Consider the following 22,913-nt stretch of genomic DNA (forward strand, 5'->3'; position numbering starts at 1 on the left):
CTTTGTTGCTGGAATGTAGTACTTTGCCCACGCGGTGCGGGCAACAATGGAGATGCCACTGTCCCACACAAAAAGAGTTGGGCACAGAGACACAGAGACACAGCGCAGCTCTTTCACCCCCCTAACAAACCCCCCACTGTCATAGTTACCATTATTGCTCTGCCCGTCATATTCCTATGGAAACAGTTTCTCATAATGAATCCCAATTACAGAGGGGGCAACTTACACTGAAGCACACAGATCTACCCTGCCGGTGCCACACTGAGCAACAGGGGGCCAAAAATACAATTCATTTGCCGTCTGTTATATATAGAACGCATACCGACCAACCGGGCTGGAACAGGAGCAAAGGTCGGCAAACCTTTTGCCCCTACTGATGGCAATAAAAAATAAAAAAAACCCGGCACCAAATTAAGAACATTTACCACTATTGCTGCTGTTTAATTAGCAACAAACAATTATCTGTAACATAACGGATAGAAAAATGTAACTGTTTGTGCCAAATACTATCCCATCGGTGGTTTTCTAAGAACTGTTTAAAGGACAAGTCAACCCCAAAAAATATTTTTGCCTAATTAAAGAAAACATCATTCTATGCAGCTTTGCGATATACATTAATTACACATTTGTAAAGTTTTGAGATATTTGTATATATAATTGCTATTAGAAATAGCGTCTGTCCTTTTCTATTCTCTGAAACAATGTAACCCTGACAGACCTGACGCGCTGGAGGAGACCGACCTTTGCAACGTTGTTTAAAAGTCACAATAGCAATTACATTTATACATCCCTTTATAATACATTTATATTGGAAAGTTGCTTAGAATTATGTTTTATTGGGCAAAAAGTTATTTTGGGGGGGTTGACTTGTCCTTGAAACATTAGGCTCGGAGGTGCAATGATTTTGCAATGCAATCGAGTGTAAGCTCTTTTGGGCAGGGCCCTCTTCACCTCTTGTATCGGCTATTGATTGCTTTATATGTTACTCTGTATGTCCAATGTATGTAACCCACTTATTGTACAGCGCTGCGGGGTATGTTGGCGCTTTATAAATAAATAATAATAATAAAATCTCCAGTGTCTTTGTGTTTTTGGGTTAACGGGATCCCCTGTGTGAGTACAAGGCTGGCTTGTGGCCACTCTCCCTCTGCTGGTACATTCCACAGCCTGTGCTTGCATGCAAGGGGAGAAGTCACCTCCCTTATAACTATTTTAATCATGTCGGGGAGAGAGGAGGGAGAGGTGGGGTTAGCTCCAAGCTTCTCCAATATAGCCAGGGTGGAGTTATCCAGTGATAGGAATACAGGGAATATTCGGCCCCCCCTCCCCTAGGTCCAGCCCTTCTAGTACAGTTATGCGGAGCACAACTTTCCTGCACAGAGTCTCTCCCTCTCTGTCACACACACATCCCATGCTCGCTATTTCTGGCCAGGATCCCAGTAACTCGCCTTATCAAAGTGTCTGCTGGATCCCTCACCACTTGTTTTTCTTCCCTTCTCCATTTACAGCTTGAATACAAGCAAGGCATAACCCCTGCGGAAAGCCTGACAGCATGGCGGACACAACCCTACAGATTATCGAGCAACCCACCACCCCGGAGACCCCTCCGGAAGAGACCGTCGATGACACCAGCGAGCCCAGCGAACCCATCAAAGCAGACCAGATCAATGGGGTAATGGTGCTAAGCCTTCTTGACAAGATTATAGGTGCAGTGGACCAGATTCAGCTAACCCAGACCCAGTTGGAAGAGAGGCAGCAGGAGATGGAGAATGTGGTTGGCAGCATCCAAGGAGAACTTGCCAAGCTGAGCAAATCCCATGCCACCACCAGCAACACAGCCAGCAAGATGCTCGAGAAGGTGAGGAAGGTGAGCGTCAACGTGAAGACGGTCAGGCACAACCTGGAGAAACAGGCGGCACAAATCAAAAAGCTGGAGTCCAACGAGTCTGAGCTTCTGAGACGCAGGAACTTCAAAGTCATGATCTACCAGGTACGTTCACTAGTTGGGTCTTCTTCTCCTGTCCCACCTCCATGGGTGCTCTAATCTACAGCTTCACTCAATTTAATATGTTTTATAGTTCAAAGTCTAGTTTTTGTGTTACTACTGATCAGAACGGGACCATGGAATGAATTATTTGGTCTTTCTGGACTGCAGCTGTCAGCAAGTGATGGTTGATATCCCCAGGCAGCTAAGCTTAGCACTTAAGCACATTCATAGATGCCTAACATTATATTTGCCATTCAGGGTTTATCTTGCCAGACTGTCATCCTCCCACGCACACACCAATCTGACTGCATGAAAAAAAAAGCTTTAGCTGCTGGGTCTCTGGCTTTTGTGAACTACACCTCCCACTATTCTGAATAGCTTATTTACACTGGTACCTTCCCTTTGTTGATGCTGAATACCAGCCGTTTTATACATAAAGAAGAATGCAGTAACACAGAGACATCTCCGCAATGGACTTTCCCATGTTGCATTGCACCTGCTGGCTGGGGGGGCTACCAATTTTGCTTTGAGATTTCATGCAAGATTTGGTAGTGATAGGTGGGAACAAAATGGCAATGCAATAATAATAATAATAATTTATTAGTGTGCGTCCTCATCCAAGCACTCTTACTGGCTCGTGCCAAACCAGCCAATTGAAGCAGGGCAAATGTGCCAGCTACTCACAGCAGGAGTGCGTTGCTTTTGGCTGGAAAAACAATGAGAAAGTCACAAATACAGTTATTAAATACATAAACAACTGCAAGAAAGCCACTATGGGGCTCGCTACTAGCGCAAGGGGCCCAAAATTTTTTTCAACCAAGAGCCACTTCCAGTTGAAAAAAGAGTTGGGGTGAAAAAGTGCCCGGGGTGCCAAATAAGGGCTGTGATTGGCTATTTGGTAGAACCTACAGGAGGCTCTGTTTGGTTTATGTAGCCAAAACTTGCCAAAAATTAAAAAATAATTTGCTTTTGGGCCACTGGGAGCAACAACACCCAAGGGGCTGCTGGGTAATATTTTGTAGTGTGGCTGACACGCATTTTATTCGGACAGTAACAAACTTTAGCAAAGGTTATTATGGCTCCCCTTAACCAGAAAATTCATAGCTGTCCTGTTAGTAATGGCACTACACTGCACAAATAGGAACATTCCCTACTGTTCCCTGCTATGAAGCAGAACATCAGTGGCGTAAACAATCAACAGTGGCGTAAATACTCAGCTCTGGGCCCCCCTGCAAAAAAATTCTTCAAAGGGACCCGGCACAGATTAGCAAACTTACCAAGGGCCCCTGCCCTGACGGGTCCATCCTCCGCCCTGATACACGTACCCCACACTCACCCGCATATAAATCCCCACTCCTACCTTGGAGCTGGTGTAGAGCGGGATTTATATGTAAAATGGAAGAAGCAGACTCCGCAGTCCAGACCCCCCCGCAACAGCGTTCCTATACTGTTACGCCACTGGTCAAAATCAAAGTTAAGGCAGGGACAGGGGCGTAGCTACAGAGGAAGCAGACCCTGCGGTTGCAGGGGGTCCCAGGAGTGTGGGGGGCACAATAAGGCCCTAATTATAGAGCAATTTTGATACATCTTTATAGAATTGGTCAACTATAGGGGAGCAAATTGAATTTGCTGTGGGGCCCAGTAGTATCTAGTTATGCCACTGACTGTTGCAGAAACAGCATCAGACACTTTTTGTACTTTTTGTCCAGTGGCGTAACCATTAGGGGTGCTGGGGATGAAATGTCACAGGGACCTGCTGTTACTGGGGCCCCCAGTGCCTGTATGGGGCAGTAAGTGGGGAGAAGGGGGTCTCTAGTTATATCATTGATTTCTCCTGCTAGTATATCTACTATATGGTTAATACGCAGGAATATTTCATCCCATACATCCCCCGTAGGGCTGCCAACCCTATCGCCGCTCTGAATATAATCCGAGCTTTGCAGTTGGCTCTGTGCCTCCAGTGAATAAAGTTTCAGGACAAATAAGGGGAAAAAGCTGTGAGATGCACATTCCCATCAAGAAAGAAGCAAGATATCTATTTGCATTAGTATTTCTATTTGGAAAAGTTGGTGAATACACCTTTGCACAGTGATACGGAGTATATTGGCGCTTTATGGATCTGAGACAGCGATAATATTGAGTCAGACTGGGCTGGGGGGACACTGGGAGGACCTGGTGGGCCCCAGCCCTTGTGGGTTCTGCTGACCCAAACCCAATCCCTGCCTGGGACCGTAGGTGCTCCCATCACCCGCTGTCAATGTGGCTGCAATGCAGTGGGGTGTGGCTCCTCCATCATCATCATCCAGCTCAGAGGGGGTAACGACTGGGATGGGGGGCCCCTGTGGGGACACCCCAGTCCGACAGTAGCATGTCTGGCACATGTTTGAGCTATGGGTACCTTTAGCTCTTTGGGTACCAGTGGGCCCAGGGTCCTTTCCCTTGTCTTACTGGTGGGCCCCTCAACCGCTCCACTAAATTTCCTATAGAACTAGGGAAACTTGAACACCATAATGCAAAAAGTCTGTGCTTACTGAAATAGACATGAGGCCCAGCTGTGCCAACCTGTGCCAACGGTGGTGGGAAAAGAAAAAACTGTAATCACAAATGGCAGGTTTTATTCGAAATAAATCCCTTTAGGAACATTTGTTATAATAAAACAACTGGTTATGTTGCAGCTTTTCCAGCTGGTTAAAATGAGCTGCCAGTTAGATCAGATAAAATCCTGACGGTGGGACCTGGGCAATTGCCCCTTTTGCCCATTTGCCCATTTGCCCTGATTCCTCTCACTCTTTTGCCAGATATGTTGCACTCTGGTGCCCTAAGTGTGAAGGAATGATAGATATTATGCTTTTTTCTCTTGGACGTGTTCCTTCATTCTTTCCCAGTACATATCAGGGTGGGGCAGGGAGCTGCCTTCTGGCAATGGCAGGGCACATTCTGACCCACTCACCCGGGGGTCTCGGGGGTCACGATCCTCAGTAACTCACTGACAAACAGTCGCTCATGTTGAAAGGAGTCAGAGACCTGCCTGAGACCTTGTAGATTAGCTGCATTTTTTCGGTTTTGCCTGTAAATACACAACACATTTACAGCTCAGTGTGACTTTAATCAGATATTTCATTTCTGCTACTGATGGGTGTAATAGTCTCTTATTATTATTATTCACACTAATGCTGCATTATATCATTTTTCAGTGCTGTCCAGATTTCCTTATACAGGTATGGCAGTCATTGGGGGGGGGGGGTAAATTTACAAGCAATTTGTAATACCCTACAGATCAGCCCCTGCCCCACCTCCTTATGCCCCCGATCCTTCCCCTTAATCCCCCATTTTGCCCAGAACCTGGATGAAATTTACCCTTTCTTTTCCTTATTCTCTTTCCTGAGCCTCCTCAGGATGTTTGTGACATCATAACCCTGCCGCCTTACATCATTAACCATATTACATCACAGACCGCCCCTTTTGTCACCACCCCCCTGCTAACCAGTAAACCTATTGGTTTTTGGGTGGATTGTGGGTTGTGTTTTTGGAATAATTGGTGTGGCTGGGAGGGTCAGGTGGGTCATGTGTTAACAGGTTTTTTTTCCCATTGGGGCCCCATTGTACTTGTTGGCAACCACTGGCCCAGATGACCAGTGGGTTAATAACTGGAGCTCCCTGGGAAGAGGGCCTTGCTAACTTAGCACTATTGGGCCCTGTGATTCCTGCCTGATAGTAGCCCTGGGTATGGCATCTGTTATTCATTATCCAGAATAATAACTATTGTTGTAACCAGTGAGGGGTCTTGAGAGGTTCCTCGAGGGCGCAGTTGGTTACTGTGTTGGCGATTCCAAGCATTTTACTGCCCACAAAACACCAGCAAATGCCCCTTGTGTTGGGGATCCCTGGGCTAGAGGGTTGCAAGCCGGTTCCTGCTGTATCTGGAGGGCAGCAATGCAGGTTTTGATTACTCTAGAATCCCATCTAGAGGGTTGCAATGGTCTGGGTCCAGTCTAGAAGCCTAGATCTGGGGCCTATTTGGAAGGTTACAAAGCCAAAACAATACAGTTGGGATCCCTACGTTCCTTCTGCAAGAATATATATACCGGTGGCTGAATCTGAGGGAAACACGCGATCTTTACGTTACATATATGAAAGGGTGGTGCCGGGGGGACTAATGCATGTGAACTGGAAGAATATGCCTTTCACTACTCATAGGAATATTTTTTTCTGGTGCATTTTGCATAAAGGTGAAATATATTCCAACAGATTTCCTGACTGTTTAGGTAAAATGCCCCCATAGCCGCCATGGCTTATTTATGACTGGAATTGCCCCTGAGCTCAGATGGATGGAAGGCCTGCGCATATTGACACTGCCCATTAAAGGTGGTGTGTCTAAACACGCTCCTTACACTTTCATTGACACAAGGGAACCCTGGGGCCACCCCCACCCTGGACATGAAGGGAATTCCAGGGCTCCACCAGTTGGCTGTTTCAATAGGTGCAACAGACATGGGCCCAAAGCTAAGGTGGCCACTTATGGTGGCCATACATGGACAGGTTTCCCTGCTGATTCAGGTCCTTCCTATGTACAGGGACCTCCCACGGGAACCCTCCTGCCCCGTCGGGCACGCTTGTTTTTCCATCTGATTTTTCTGTTGGAGTCCTCGCTCCAATGGCTCCTATTCCCTTCATTGCAGCTCCATTGTTTGGCCATAGGGCCAAAGAATTGGATTAGAACAATACTGCCCACCTTAGGTTGACATATTGGGGGCAAGATCTGCTTGTTTGTCAAGGTCTTATAGTGTAGGGCAGTGACCCCCAACCAGTGGCTCAGGGGCAACATGTTGCTCCCCAACCCCTTGGATGTTGCTCTCAGTGCCCCCAAACCAGGGAGTTATTTTTGAATTCCTGACTTGGGGGCAAGTTTTGGTTGAATAAAAACAAGATTTCCTACCAAATAAAGCCCCTGTAAGCTGATAGGGTGCATAGAGGCCCCTAATAGCCAATCACAGCCCTTATTTGGCTCCTCCATGAACTTTTATGGTGCTTGTGTTGCTCCCCAAGTCTTTTTATATTTGACTGTGGCTCATGAGTAAGAAAGGTTGGGGGCCCTGGTGTAAGGCCACCTTTATACAATAATACTGTTTTATTGGGCAAAGTGACACCTTCCCCACCAAGAACATTTAGCTTCAACAAAGGAATAAATGCTGGTACAATTGTATTAGTTGTGATGTATCAAGCACAACTGCGCAAACACAACACATTGGACATTGGAAATGTGGGGGAAAAGGGTGCATCAAGGTGGGGGCCCCAAAAGCAGTTTTCCAGTTATTAGTGCTTGAGGGCAGAGATGTATTATTTCATATTATTTCAATAGGAACTTTACATCTGGTGAGATTTTTCTGGGTGTAATTGTGTACACAATGCCGACCCACATAGGTTCCCTTGATTGTCTTGCATTTTCACCATTTAGACACAATATTGCCCAGAAATGTGTAGGTTTTCCAACATGTAATGGAACAGCCAAGGCACCACTTGGATATATATATATTTACAGATCATAATATATAAATAATAGTTATGCCACTAATATGTTCTCTCATGTTATTTATCAGACCCGGCTGGGTGGGCACATTGGCTCTGCCACAAGTTGTTAGAAGCACGTATGGGCACAAATACCTTTGGGAATGGCATCAATGCGCTCTCAGTATTAGTGCTTTACACTTGCCGTGATAAATATAATATATTTGGTCTCTACGACAAGGGTATCTCTGGCAGCGATAAAATAAAACAAAGGGCATTCTCCTAGAAATGGAGGAAAGGAGCAATAAAGTTCAGTCTGTTGAACTGTTGCTGGATATTCTAAATGATTCCCACTTTAGTCACAGCGCGATGCTGAGCCAAGGATCATTTTTGCCATATTTGGATTGTTATTTTTGTAACAAAACTGGTCTGGGAAAAGTTTTAGCCATTGCTTTGTGTGTGTATATGGGGGGGGGGGGGTGGGTACAGTACTTTTTGGCTGCAGCTTTATTGGGATAATGAGCCCAATTGTCTAATTGGCTGCAATGTTTTCAGGTGATCGCAGTGTGCACCATGGGAAGGAAATGGAGACAATTCACTCATGTTTTGTTGCTGCTACTTTGTGTCTATAAAAATCTCAGAAATCTGTGCAATCCGTACTGGGCAAACATAATGCCTTTTGTTACTTATGGGGGTTAGTCCCTCCTGACCATATAGGCCGTATAGGTAGGATGAGTGGTCCTTGTGGGACCCCTGGGGGTTTCCAGATAAGGGGTCTTTCTGTAATTTGGATCTCCATAATTAAGTATATACGTAAGTCTACTAAAATATAATTGAAACACTAATTAAACCCAATAGGGCTGTTCTGCCCCAATAAGGGGTAATTATATCTTAGTTGGGATCAAGTACAGGTACTGTTTTATTATTACAGAGAAAAGGGAATCATTTAACCATGAAATAAACCCAATAGGGCTGTTCTGCCCCCAATAAGGGGTAATTATATCTTAGTTGGGATCAAGTACAGGTACTGTTTTATTATTACAGAGAAAAGGGAATCATTTAACCATTAAATAAACCCAATAGGGCTGTTCTGCCCCAATAAGGGGTAATTATATCTTAGTTGGGATCAAGTACAGGTACTGTTTTATTATTACAGAGAAAAGGGAATCATTTAACCATTAAATAAACCCAATAGGACTGTTCTGCCCCCAATAAGGGGTAATTATATCTTAGTTGGGATCAAGTACAGGTACTGTTTTATTATTACAGAGAAAAGGGAATCATTTAACCATGAAATAAACCCAATAGGGCTGTTCTGCCCCCAATAAGGGGTAATTATATCTTAGTTGGGATCAAGTACAGGTACTGTTTTATTATTACAGAGAAAAGGGAATCATTTAACCATTAAATAAACCCAATAGGGCTGTTCTGCCCCAATAAGGGGTAATTATATCTTAGTTGGGATCAAGTACAGGTACTGTTTTATTATTACAGAGAAAAGGGAATCATTTAACCATTAAATAAACCCAATAGGGCTGTTCTGCCCCAATAAGGGGTAATTATATCTTAGTTGGGATCAAGTACAGGTACTGTTTTATTATTACAGAGAAAAGGGAATCATTTAACCATGAAATAAACCCAATAGGGCTGTTCTGCCCCAATAAGGGGTAATTATATCTTAGTTGGGATCAAGTACAGGTACTGTTTTATTATTACAGAGAAAAGGGAATCATTTAACCATGAAATAAACCCAATAGGGCTGTTCTGCCCCAATAAGGGGTAATTATATCTTAGTTGGGATATGGGAGATGGCCTTCCTGTAAGTCAGAGCTTTCTGGATAACGGGTTTCTGGCTCACGGATACCATACCTGTATAAACTTGATATCAGGCTGGAGAGGTAAAAAAGTAAGTTGTATTATAATCCATCATTGCTTTCTGTTTGTTATCTAATCCGCTCTGTTGTTCTTAGGTTGACATAATGATTATAGGGGTTGTTCACCTCTGAGTTAGTTTGGAATTTCAGCAGCTATGTGGTTGCTAGGATCCAAATTTCCCTAGCTACCAGGCATTGGTAGAAGGAGCTAGTATCTCTTAGGAAGTAGAGAGGCCCATGTCCTTCTGGAAACATATATTTTTAACTATAATGGTGGATAATTCTAGAAAGGGTCCTGGTAACCCAGGAACTATAAGGTAAACGAGTCCTTAGGCTCAATCTCATTTGTTGCAGAACACAATGGCTCCTTGTTATAATGGGTGTCAAGACGGCGCATACCTGGCATACATTTCCATCTTAGACAATGAGACGCTAGCAAGCCGCTCACAGATAAGATTCAACTTGTTTCTGCTTTTGGAACGGGATTGGCTTATTTGCTTACATGTGCTCTGTACTGATTTATATTGCGAGTCGGCTAATTAAATCGTTATGCAAACCTTGTTTCTCACACGGGTTGGGCCTCCTAGGGATGACCCGAATACCTTTTTTAAAACCGGGCAGAAGTCTGTTAGACTGTCGTGGCCAATCACGGATCTCTATGTTATAACCCTGCCCCTGATATCACTGACCCCTCCCATGTTATTACCACCCCGCCCCCTGCACGGAGTTGCCATAGACAGAAGGTGACAACCCTACTTATAGGAGCTGACCTCTACTGTCAGCTCCTATAATATACCCCCTCCGGCAGCCCAGTTTGACCCTCTTCTCACACTTAAGGTGGCCATACACACTAAGATCCCTACGGGTGGGCGATATCGGGTTAATTTGGTCGTTTGGCCCTGGGGCCAAATGATCGAATTAGAATGACAGGTATAGGCGTCCGTCAGTTGGGGGACCGCATTGGCTTGTTCTAATTCGATCATTTGGCCCCAATCTGACTAAGTTTTAAACCTGCCTGATCAAGATCTGCCCGATTTCAGGCCAGATATTGGTCGGACAGGCCCGTCGGTAGTGCCCATAGCTGCCGAATCAGTCTGAGGGACCAATACCAGCAGCTAGAATCGGCCCGTGTATGGCCACCTTTAGACTAAAGCTGGCCGTACATTATTAGATCCAACAAATGACCTAAGGTGGGCAATATCGAGTGATCCATTCATTTGGCCCTAGAGCCAACGTTATGGAAACCAACCTTTGACCCTAGAGCCAAATGATTGTATAAGACGATAAGCCGTGCCCATGTATGAGCAAATTTAGATCCAATTCTCTTTATACCCCTAAGCCACAACAAATCAGAGATTTATGCCCAATCCGGGTCGGACTGCACCAACCCAGATCCAATCCCTGCCTTCCTGCCCTCCCCTGACGCTTCCCCATTGCCCTCCCCTCCACCTTTAGACTAAAGCTGGCCATACATTAGGTAGGCAATACTGAGCGATCCATTCATTTGGCCCTAGAGCCAACGTTATAGAGACCAACCTTTGACCCTAGGGCCAAATGATTGGCCAATCAGCCGATCAGCCATGCCCATGTATGGGCAAATTTAGGTCCAATTCTCTATAGTCCTAAGCCCCAACAAATCAGAGATTTATGCCTAATCAGGGTCGGACTGCACCAACCCAGATCCAATCGCTGCCTTCCTGCCCTCCCCTGATGCTTCCCCATTGCCCTTATTTCCCCGATGATGCCAAAAATAAGCATAAGGTGCAGGCAGGGGTAGGAGGGGCTGGTGGTGGGTGAGCGGGTGGTGGGGGCCCTAAATGGGGCATGGGGGCCCCTGGGGTAGCAGCCACTATACAGAATAAAGCTCTGCTGCTCAGTTGCCACGTGCTACTTCACTGGGGCAAATGTGCCAGTAAATGAGCCCCGCAAGCCGGGCAGAGGGGTACATACAGGCAAAGACTCACAAGCCAAGATGGTGAATAACTTCCTGCACGGAGATTAAAAGGGCAGGGGGATCATGTGGCATAAATGACTGGCGCTTATTGACTGGGCAGACATTTGTACCGCGCAGAGGGACAGGAATCTCATACCCCGGGGGAGTAAACACTGCCTGGCAGAGACAGAGCGGCACAACCCTGAGGCAATGGCCGAGGAGCTAAAGGACCAGTAACACCAACAACTTCTATATCTGGTTCCACGAAGGGACAGGTTTACTAAATAGCGATCTCGCTAATGATTCAGGGTTTCTCTCCCATCGCAAGATTATTGTCACTAAAAAAGAGCTGTAAAGGACAAGTAAAATCACTTATAAGGATGGTTCTTCTTTAAGTTAACTTTTACTGTGTTATAGAATGGACAATTCTAAGCAACTTTTCAACTGGTCTTCGTTATTTATTTGTTATAGTTTTTTAATTATTTAACGTTGTTTTCCAACTCTTTGTAGTTTTCAAATGGGGGTCACTGACCCCGGCAACCAATGCTATTGCTCTGTGAGGCTCCAGTTTTATTATTGTTACTTTGTGTAACTTTCTTTTCTATTCAGTCCCTCTCCTATTCATATACAGGTAGGGGATCCCTTATCCGGAAACCCATTATCCAGAAAGCTCCGAATTACGGAAAGCCCGTCTCCCATTTTAATCAAATAATTTAGAATTTTAAAACTGATTTGCTTTTTCTCTGTAATAATAAAACAGTACCTGTAATTGATCCCAAATAAGATATAAATAATCCTTATTGGATGCAAAACAATCCTATTGGGTTTAATTAATGTTTTATTGATTTTTTAGTAGACTTAAGGTATGGAGATCCAAATTACGGAAAGACCCCTTATCCGGAATACCCTTGGTCCCAAACAAGCTGGCAGCAATTTTCTCAGGTGACTTGCTTTAGGCTGAAGACACACGGAGCTACTTAGTAGCAGCTACTTGTCACAGCTACTAAACCCCAGAAAATCCCCTGCCATAGACAATACTGAGAATTGCCTCTGCTAAACACACGTAGAGACAGTTATCAGTAAATGATCAGCATTGTCTGTTTCTGTAGCTGTGACAAGTAGCTGCTACTAGTAGCTCTGTGTGTCTTCACCCTTAGAATGCCTCAGACCATAGGGAGCTGTTATGCACCCTCCTTTGCTCCGTGCTGCGGGCTGTAAGCAGACACTAAATTGGCGTTCACTTGGCAGGAGTTGGAGCCCATATTTAGCTCTGTGATTCATGTTCCAGGCACGAAAGGTCCCATCGTTTCTCCAGCCTACGGGAAGCAGCTTTCCCAGGGCTACTCCATCCCGTCAGGCCGCAATTTGCCTGTTCATCTGTCATTCACTGACACCCCCGGGGTAGCTGAACATACCCCTGTCCTTAGGGCACCTCTAGGGGGGCACCCAAATCTGCCAACATTAATTAACTCAACGGGTGCCCTGTCCCGGAGAAACATATCTGCACTGCTATGTGTGTATGAGAAAATACAGGTATAGGACCCATTATCCAGAATGCTCGGGACCAAGGGTATTCCGGATAAGGGATCTTTCCCTGTTAATTAAACATTAATTAAACACAATAGGGCTGTTCTGCCCCCAATAAGGGGTAATTATATCTTAGTTGGGATCAAGTACAGGTACTGTTTTATTATTACAGAGAAAAGGGAATCATTTAACCATTAAATAAACCCAATAGGGCTGTTCTGCCCCAATAAGGGGTAATTATATCTTAGTTGGGATCAAGTACAGGTACTGTTTTATTATTACAGAGAAAAGGGAATCATTTAACCATTAAATAAACCCAATAGGGCTGTTCTGCCCCAATAAGGGGTAATTATATCTTAGTTGGGATCAAGTTGCAGAGGGAAATTTATTGGTGTGGCTTTTAAAGGGGAACTCCAGCTTCGGAACCAAAATTGTTTAAAGAGCCCCACGCAACACAAAAACCCCTAATATCCCTATCCCTGTAATCTGTTCCTTCAAACAGTAGGAATAAATCCCATTTTTATATGCTGAAATCCAGCTGCAAAACTGTTCTTCTCTTTCTGCATCATTTGTAATCCTGGCAGGGGAGGAGGGACTGAAACACTGATGTTACACATTGTAACAACTTCTCCCCAGCTTACAGACAGCATTCAGGAACTACATAACCCACAATGCATTGCACTGGGATGTTCCTTTCCTTATTGACATCACGTGTGCAGCAGGGAATTGTGGGATTGGGAGGAGGGACTAAAACACATTTACTGTTACATTTTATTTGAGTCAGAAAGTAGTCAGCCAGATCAGCAGGGGAACAGGGGGTGAGGCTTAGGGAACAGGGGGTGGGGCTTATGGAACAGGGGGAGGGGCTTAGGGAATTGTTCCAAACCAGATTATTACATTACAATCATGAAAAGGCTGCATATTGTTTAATTGATGTATATTGCAAAGTTGTGTTTGGGTGCAGTTCCCCTTTAATAGCCTGACTATGCTCCCTATATACAGTGTATTTGTGGAGTAAAAATAACAGGCAGCGGTATGTAAGATGCGCTCTAACCAACGTAAGATAAGAATGCGGCTAGAAAAAATGCTATAATCCCTTCTGGTTGTGAGTGTGTGCGAAGTGACGAGGGAGTTTACATTGGTGGAAATGTGCTATGGCAACAGTTACTACGGAGGGAATAGAACCGAGTGACTCACGCAGAGCGTAGCCTGAAGGTGGTCTCTCACCAGAGACAGTCGTGTCTGTCTATAACCCCGACGCTCACTAACAACAGTGACAGACTGACAGGGTTTAGGGTTTCCTAAAGTCAAAGGGGGCAGATTTATCCCAATGTGAGTTTAGGGCTTAATACATAAATACCCCCCCACGTTCTATTCCTGCCTATGGGATTCGTATAGAAGGGTATTTATGAACAGGGGAAAGTTCGAGCTCGCCAACTGGTAAATACGCTTCTTAAAATCCCATAGGAATGAATAGAACGTGGGTGGGTATTTATGTATTAAGCCCTAAACTCATATTTTGTTAAATCTGCCGGGTTTTTTTTAATTGAAAAACAACACAGAAAAATAATACAACGACAAAACAAAAGCAGATCTTCTTAAATACAAACAGAAATCCAGAAATTGAGAAAGAAATACGAATTTATCTGAAAATTGTTTAGTAAATGGGCGGTTGTCTTTAACCCTTCTGTATCCTGATTTTTGTGTTTAGCCGAGGGTTCGGCCAATCACAGGCACCTATAATAAGTATCTGTCATTGGTATAACTATAGAGGAAGCCAACCCAACCGGGGGGCAGAGGACGGGGGGGCCGCAGGGTCTGCTTGCTCTATAGATATAGAAATACCCCCTTTCTCAGCCGTTCTACTAACTGAAAGCTCTTGGGCAGCAAGAACTGGCAGGGATGGGGCTCCGGCCCAGGTTGGTTCTGCCCCTGGTATCTATGATGAACAATTAGGCCCACCTGGATGAAGAATGGCAGACTTGGTCTATTGGGGGGGATGTATAGAAATATCTATCAGGACTGGGCTGGCAGACCCCACGGGATAGGACTGGGCTGGCAGACCCCACGGGATAGGACTGGGCTGGCAGACCCCACGGGATAGGACTGGGCTGGCAGACCCCATGGGATAGGACTGGGCTGGCAGACCCCACGGGATAGGACTGGGCTGGCAGACCCCATGGGATAGGACTGGGCTGGCAGACCCCATGGGATAGGACTGGGCTGGCAGACCCCACGGGATAGGACTGGGCTGGCAGACCCCATGGGATAGGACTGGGCTGGCAGACCCCATGGGATAGGACTGGGCTGGCAGACCCCATGGGATAGGACTGGGCTGGCAGACCCCATGGGATAGGACTGGGCTGGCAGACCCCATGGGATAGGACTGGGCTGGCAGACCCCACGGGATAGGACTGGGCTGGCAGACCCCACGGGATAGGACTGGGCTGGCAGACCCCACTGGATAGGACTGGGCTGGCAGACCCAACGGGCTCTCCTACCTAACACAGTACAAGCGGGTGGGTAGCTGGGTGGGGCAAGCTGTGTTGCCGGGCCCCTCTGAAGGTTGTTTTGCATTGGGGGCCCAGGGAGTTTTTCCACTGTCTGGAGTGGGTATATAAGGAATAATAGCTCACCGGGTGGGGCTGAGTAAGCATTGGAAATAGGGTCTAAAGTTTACAAATGTATACATCTATTGATACATTCATTGGTACATTTATTGATACATTCATTTGTACATTCATTGATGCGTTTATTGATACAGTCATTGATACATTAATTGATATATTCATTAAACCATTCATTGATACATTATTAATACATGTATTGATATCTTTATATATTTATTTGTACATTCATTGATACATTATTAATACATTTATTGATATATTTATTTGTACATTCATTGATACATTCATTGATACATTATTAATACATTTATTGATATATTTATTTGTACAGTCATTGATACATTCATTGATACATTATTAATACATGTATTGATATATTTATTTGTACATTCATTGATACATTATTAATACATTTATTGATATATTTATTTGTACATTCATTGATACAGTTATTGACACATTATTAATACATTTATTGATATATTTATTTGTACATTCATTGATACATTCATTGATACATTATTAATACATTTATTGATATATTTATTTGTACATTCATTGATACATTCATTGATACATTATTAATACATTTATTGATATATTTATTTGTATTATTCATTGATACAGTTATTGACACATTATTAATACATGTATTGATATATTTATTTGTACAGTCATTGATACATTCATTGATACATAATTAATACATGTATTGATATCTTTATTTGTACATTCATTGATACATTCGTTGATACATTATTAATACATTTATTGATATATTTATTTGTATTATTCATTGATACAGTTATTGACACATTGCTCAGGGGAAGTTTCAGTGATTACTGCTTGTGGAGATTTACTAAAGTCTGTCACAGAGCAACTGTCGCTACAGGAATAACTGGCATTTGTGCCTCTGGGACCCGAGTGCCTGTGGATAGTGTTGCACATCAGCTTATTTGTTAGTGTCGGTCATTTCGGCACACAGGACACTTATCTTTACAACAACTCGCCCGTGTATATAGGTCCCTGTGGCTCCATTACGGACTTTCCTCCTCCGCTTACAAATATTTCAGTCCTGTTGTTCAGCAGTTACTATCAGTAATGAGCCTGTAGGAACCGTGGCTTTCCCATAACTATTTGTGCTCATTGTTTAGCGGCTCCCCCCTCCCCAGCTCCCACCATTGTTCTCCTGTTTTCCCCTTTAGATCCTAATTGCAAAAACAGATTTTATGTTCTAGATGTTGCTGGGCAGGGCACCTAGCGATAACTCGACAAAACAGCAGCCGGATCCTCTGAGCGTTACCCACTGCTGAACTCTGATGCCAACCCAGACTGGCAATCTCTAGCCGGAGGGGGCTGTAAAGTGCCATAGACAATCACTATTTATTGGGCCGGTGGGGGACTACTTGAAATACCAAGGTCTATTTGGAATCTCAGTCAGGACCTACACTGATGTATAGACATTCAAATACAGTCATAGTAACATAGTAAGTTAGGTTGAAAAAAGACACATGTCCATTCAAGTTCAACCTTAATGCCTCTATATATAACCTGCCTAACTACTAGCCATGGTTTCTCACAGATACTGTTGAAACATGTATTCCATAGCTTATCTGACTATAGCAGGGTCGGACTGGGCCAGCAGGGCATTGGGAAAAAACCTGGTGGGCCCTAGCACTAATGGGCCCCCCGGCCCCTCATCCAGGCCCGATTCCTCCACCAACTGCAGGTGCAGCAAGGAGTAAATATGGGGGGAAGGGGGTTTGACATGGTGACTGGGGTGGGGGGGTCACCAGGTGGCAGTGCTGGTGGGCCCTGGACACCCCAATCTAACCCTGGGCTGTAGAGCTGTAATGCTCCCTCTGTGCCGAGTGTTCACATGCAAACACACAAGTCGTATGACACTAGAGCAGAATTTTGTATAGACAAACAATTCAATATTGGCTTAAAACCACCCACCTCTTAGTACACAAAGGTAAAAAAGTAAGGGCAATGTGATTGGATTGCCCTCCTAGGGGGCCCTAAGCAGTTGATGAAGGGATCAAGCTTGCTGGGCCAGTTATGAGAAAACTAGATTTGACTGCACTATTGTCTTCTACTAAAGCCAGATGTTGGTTCTTCATATGTTGACTTGGCTACTCACAAGTTCACAACAAAGTTGCAGTGAAGCTACAAACGCACAAGTCAACAAGTAAGGTTGGCTCAGAGTTATAGGACTATTGCCCAGCTAGACATGGGCTGCCCATCACAGTTACAAAGAAGCCAATGGATGAGAGGATCACTATACTTGTCCTTGGTCATAATGAGTCCAACTTTCAAAATACCTCCAAAAGAAGGTGCCTTAGGGGGGATCTTTTCCATTTACGGGACTATCTATGCCACAGTATCACTTCTCCTAACCTTTGACAAAAGCCCATCTTACTTGCAACCATGGGATGTGGAGATATGAGTTAGCCCATGGAGTTCATGGAATATGAGTTAGCCTATGGAGCCCATGGAATATGAGTTAGCCCATGGAGTTCATGGAATATGAGTTAGCCCATGGAGCCCATGGAATATGAGTTAGCCCATGGAGCCCATGGAATATGAGTTAGCCTATGGAGCCCATGGAATATGAGTTAGCCTATGGAGCCCATGGAATATGAGTTAGCCCATGGAGCCCATGGAATATGAGTTATCCTATGGAGCCCATGGAATATGAGTTAGCCCATGGAGCCCATGGAATATGAGTTAGCCTATGGAGCCCATGGAATATGAGTTAGCCTATGGAGCCCATGGAATATGAGTTAGCCTATGGAGCCCATGGAATATGAGTTAGCCCATGGAGCCCATGGAATATGAGTTAGCCTATGGAGCCCATGGAATATGAGTTAGCCTATGGAGCCCATGGAATATGAGTTAGCCTATGGAGCCCATGGAATATGAGTTAGTCCATGGAGCCCATGGAATATGAGTTAGCCTATGGAGCACATGGAATATGAGTTAGCCCATGGAATATGAGTTAGCCTATGGAGCCCATGGAATATGAGTTAGCCTATGGAGCCCATGGAATATGAGTTAGCCTATGGAGCCCATGGAATATGAGTTAGCCCATGGAGCCCATGGAATATGAGTTAGCCTATGGAGCACATGGAATAGGAGTTAGCCCATGGAATATGAGTTAGCCTATGGAGCACATGGAATATGAGTTAGCCCATGGAATATGAGTTAGCCTATGGAGCCCATGGAATATGAGTTAGCCTATGGAGCCCATGGAATATGAGTTAGCCTATGGAGCCCATGGAATATGAGTTAGCCTATGGAGCCCATGGAATATGAGTTAGCCTATGGAGCCCATGGAATATGAGTTAGCCCATGGAGCCCATAGAATATGAGTTAGCCCATGGAGCCCATGGAATATGAGTTAGCCTATGGAGCCCATGGAATATGAGTTAGCCTATGGAGCCCATGGAATATGAGTTAGCCCATGGAGCCCATGGAATATGAGTTAGCCTATGGAGCCCATGGAATATGAGTTAGCCCATGGAGCCCATGGAATATGAGTTAGCCTATGGAGCCCATGGAATATGAGTAAGTCTATGGAGCCCATGGAATATGAGTTAGCCTATGGAGCCCATGGAATATGAGTTAGCCTATGGAGCCCATGGAATATGAGTTAGCCCATGGAGCCCATGGACAGCAGAAAACCAGTAGCACAGTGTAGGAATGATTTAGACTGTAAAATCATATTTTGTTGCCTAGCAACACTTAAAAACCCACTTGAAACTGTTTGTATGGAACAAGCACTTCACGAGAAGTAAATTGTTTCCTTAATAATGTTGCGGTATTGTGATGTGCTTATATTCAGAGTTAGACATGGACACACTAGGGATGGAGCGCACTGTAAAATGGTGATGAAGCGAGTATAAACTTAATATTAATATATATTTGCTGAGGATTGTGTTGTTTAATTACAAAACCAGCTGCTGTTGCCGTGGTTCCCCTACTGACCCCCCCCCTGAGTGGGCTCTCAGCGATGGAGGGTGGCCCCACTTGAAGGCCACTTAGGGTGACATTTGGAACTGACAGCTTATTTACTCTTCTGGATATCTCTGTAAACATAGGAGAGAAACTCTTACAACCATGTTTCATAAACCTGTTATGAGCTACGGGCCAATCAAATGCTGGAGCATATGGGGCCTGGTTATGAGCTATGGGCCAATCAAATGCTGGAGCATATGAGGCCTGGTTATGAGCTATGGGCCAATCAAATGCTGGAGCATATGGGGCCTGGTTATGAGCTACAGGCCAATCAAATGCTGGAGCATATGGGGCCTGGTTATGAGCTACGGGCCAATCAAATGCTGGAGCATATGGGGCCTGGTTATGAGCTACGGCCAATCAAATGCTGGAGCATATGGGGCCTGGTTATGAGCTACGGCCAATCAAATGCTGGAGCATATGGGGCCTGGTTATGAGCTACGGGCCAATCAAATGCTGGAGCATATGGGGCCTGGTTATGAGCTACGGCCAATCAAATGCTGGAGCATATGGGGCCTGGTTATGAGCTACGGGCCAATCAAATGCTGGAGCATATGGGGCCTGGTTATGAGCTACGGGCCAATCAAATGCTGGAGCATATGGGGCCTGGAACCGAAATGTCTTAAGACTTCGGAGATGGCCCAGACTCACCGGGGCCCTCTGTCTGTACAAATTACAAATTACACAATGTATTACCCACCATGCCTTGCTGTTTCCTTGGGATCACATGATTGCCTTTTCAATTTCCCATGTTTGCCCACACCTAGTAGCAGGTCCAGACTGGCAATCTGTGGGTCCGGGCAAATGCCAGAGGGGCTGCTGTAAGATGCCATAGACAGTCACTATTTATTGGGCTGGGGGGGGGCTGCTTGGGTCTCTGTGTTCTTAAAATGCTGCCGTGGCCCCCGCAACCCCTGCAGGGGCCCCGCCCTCCCCTAATTAAACTTACCTTCAGCACGTTGGGGGAGGGAGATGAGTGGCCCGGGGGAGCTCTGGCGGAGATCGGGTCTGGGCCGACCCTGTACCTGCTGTTTGGTTGCTATGGGTTACTAGACATGTAGGAAACCAGTGGCATTAATAGAGAGGAAACAGACCCACTGAGGGGTCCGGGAAACAGGGGGGTCCGGACTACGGGTTCTGCTTCCTGCAGATGGAGAGCAGGGACATGGGCAGGCGGGGGCGGGCTGTGGGCAGGCGGGGGGCGGGCTGTGGGCAGGCAGGGGGCTGGCTGTGGGCGGGCCGGACACGGGCAGTGGGCGGGAGAGATACAGGGTAGGATCACTTAGTGGCTTTACGCTGGACCCCACTGAAGATCGTTTTTTGCAGGGGGGCCCAGCGCCAACTTGTTATGCTGCTGTAGCAAACGTACGACAGTTTATCCCTTACTCCCTCATTTAATAGCAACTCTCGCTATAACACCATGACCCTTTTATTAGGGTTGTATAATAATGTGCCAGTTATGTTATACAAAGCCGTCATTGATTAAAATGAATGTTTCCTTGGCTGCTATACTCTTTGTATGTAAGTTATGGCTTTTGCCCCCCAGTGTGACAGCTGCCTATACTGGGGCCCCGGCGCTGTGACGGATACAAGCAGCTGGCCCACTGTCCCCTCGTAACCCTGTAAATCTGTCCTTACCAAAGCGGCTGCTGGTTGTTACGTCTTTGTAGCTAAGAATTTCCCAATCAAGCTGTAGTTGAACTACTTCCGGCATTTCCCAGTGGGGCCCAGTGTCTGCAGAACTGTATCTCGTTTTTCATCTCCAATCATCAATAGGAATTTCAGGTATTTTGGCACAAATGAGCAAAAATCACCTAAAAACACAGAAGACTGCATTTTTGCAGGGCACTTACACCGGGACCCTATATTATACTAATATTTATGACTCTATTTATTTATCTGCATCTTTGTTGTCCAAAAAATATAACTGTCCTCAGCAATGATATGTTCAAAAACAAAGATAAGTGGGTCTACAAGAAACCTGACATGAAGGGCCCGCTCAGAATCAAACTGGGCCAACAGGGCACCAGGAAAAAACCCAGTGGGCCCCCACTGCCCCAGGCCCACTCCCTCCGCTAACTGCAGGCACCAGTGCGTCTCTCGGCCACAAGCAAGAAGTGTGGTACACTGTGGGGAGAAGGGGGTTTGACTAGGATGGGGGGCCCCAAGGCCAGGGGCGGGCCAAGCTGACCGGGCGCCCTAGGCAACCCGGTCGGCGAACTCCGCCCACCTCCCCGGCGGCGGGGCGATTAGATTGTCATTGCCTCCGCCGCTAATGACAAGCGGCGGAGGCAATGACAAAGTAGCACTAGGGGTAGGTAGGAGAGGTTCCTGCCTGGTGCCCCTCAATCGTTGCGCCCTAGGCAGTTGCCTCTTCTGCCTACCCCTAGTTCCGGCCCTGCCCAAGGCAGTGATGAAAGGTTAATCTGGCCTCCCCCTTCCCCCCAAGCTAGGGGCCCATTGCTCCCCATAAATACAGGCGCCAGTATCTTGCAATGTGCCCGGCCTAGTAAGACCCAGCAAGACCAGGGCCCTCTGTATCAGTCCGACACTGCCCCCAAGCGACAGTCCCGGGGGCCCCAGACACCCCTGTCTGACCCTGTGCCCAATATCACCCACACAGGGACAGATTTATCAAAATGTGAGTTTAGACTAGGAATGCATCAAATCCAGTATTTGGTTCATAATTTAGCCAGGATTCAGCCTTTTTGGGCAGGTTCGGTATTCACCCAAATCCGTCAGGGTGGGTTCGGGGGGTTCGGCCGAACCCAAAAAAAGTGAGTTTAGTGCATCCCCAGTTTAGACCTTAATACATAAAAACTCCCCCATGTTCTGTTCATTCCTATTGGTTGTTTAAAAGTGTATTTATCAAACGGTGAGTTCTAACTGTCACCCATTAATAAATGAATATACACTTCTAAAAATCCCATAGGCAGGAATAGAACGTGGGTGAGTTTGTATGTATTAAGCTCTAAATCTGCCCCTTAGATGTAGGCAGGACAAAATGTAATAGGGGTATTATTATATATATAACTAGTATACAAACATGTCCTGTGCACATAATTACCCATGATGTCAGTTATTACAATCAGTTTAAAGGGGAAATAAAATAGCAAGCAATAAACAAGATAAAAGCCTTAGAAAGAAAAGAAGCAAATCCCTGCACATCTCATTGGTAATACTGCAGAATATGTAGGCACTTTATAAATAAATGTTAATAATAACAATTCTTATAATGGAAATATGAAAGGGCTGTCCCTTGCCCGGGACCCACCGAGGCCGAGATCCTCTAGGATTCTAAACAACAATAACTAGGAAATTCAGCACTTCATGTACATAGGAGTACCCGTTATTTATTAATTATCAATTAATTGCCCCAAATGTAAGATTTGCTTTATTAAAATAATAATTTCGGCCAAGGCACAATTCATGGGGCT

The 22,913-nt window shown here is 45.3% G+C and overlaps 1 protein-coding gene across 1 annotated transcript in view; it reads left to right on the top strand.

Annotated features, from left to right (window-relative positions):
• The first annotated feature begins 1,385 nt into the window (after positions 1-1,385).
• Positions 1,386-22,913, top strand: part of cavin1 (caveolae associated protein 1) — a 28,339-nt gene continuing 6,811 nt past the window's right edge. Inside the window, 1 exon segment of the mRNA NM_001005049.1 lies at positions 1,386-1,990. Within this exon segment, the coding sequence (NP_001005049.1) occupies positions 1,553-1,990 (438 nt within the window). The 5' untranslated portion in view covers positions 1,386-1,552.

This window comes from Xenopus tropicalis, chromosome 10 (genome assembly GCF_000004195.4).
Source record: "Xenopus tropicalis strain Nigerian chromosome 10, UCB_Xtro_10.0, whole genome shotgun sequence".
Classification (NCBI taxonomy): domain Eukaryota; kingdom Metazoa; phylum Chordata; class Amphibia; order Anura; family Pipidae; genus Xenopus; species Xenopus tropicalis.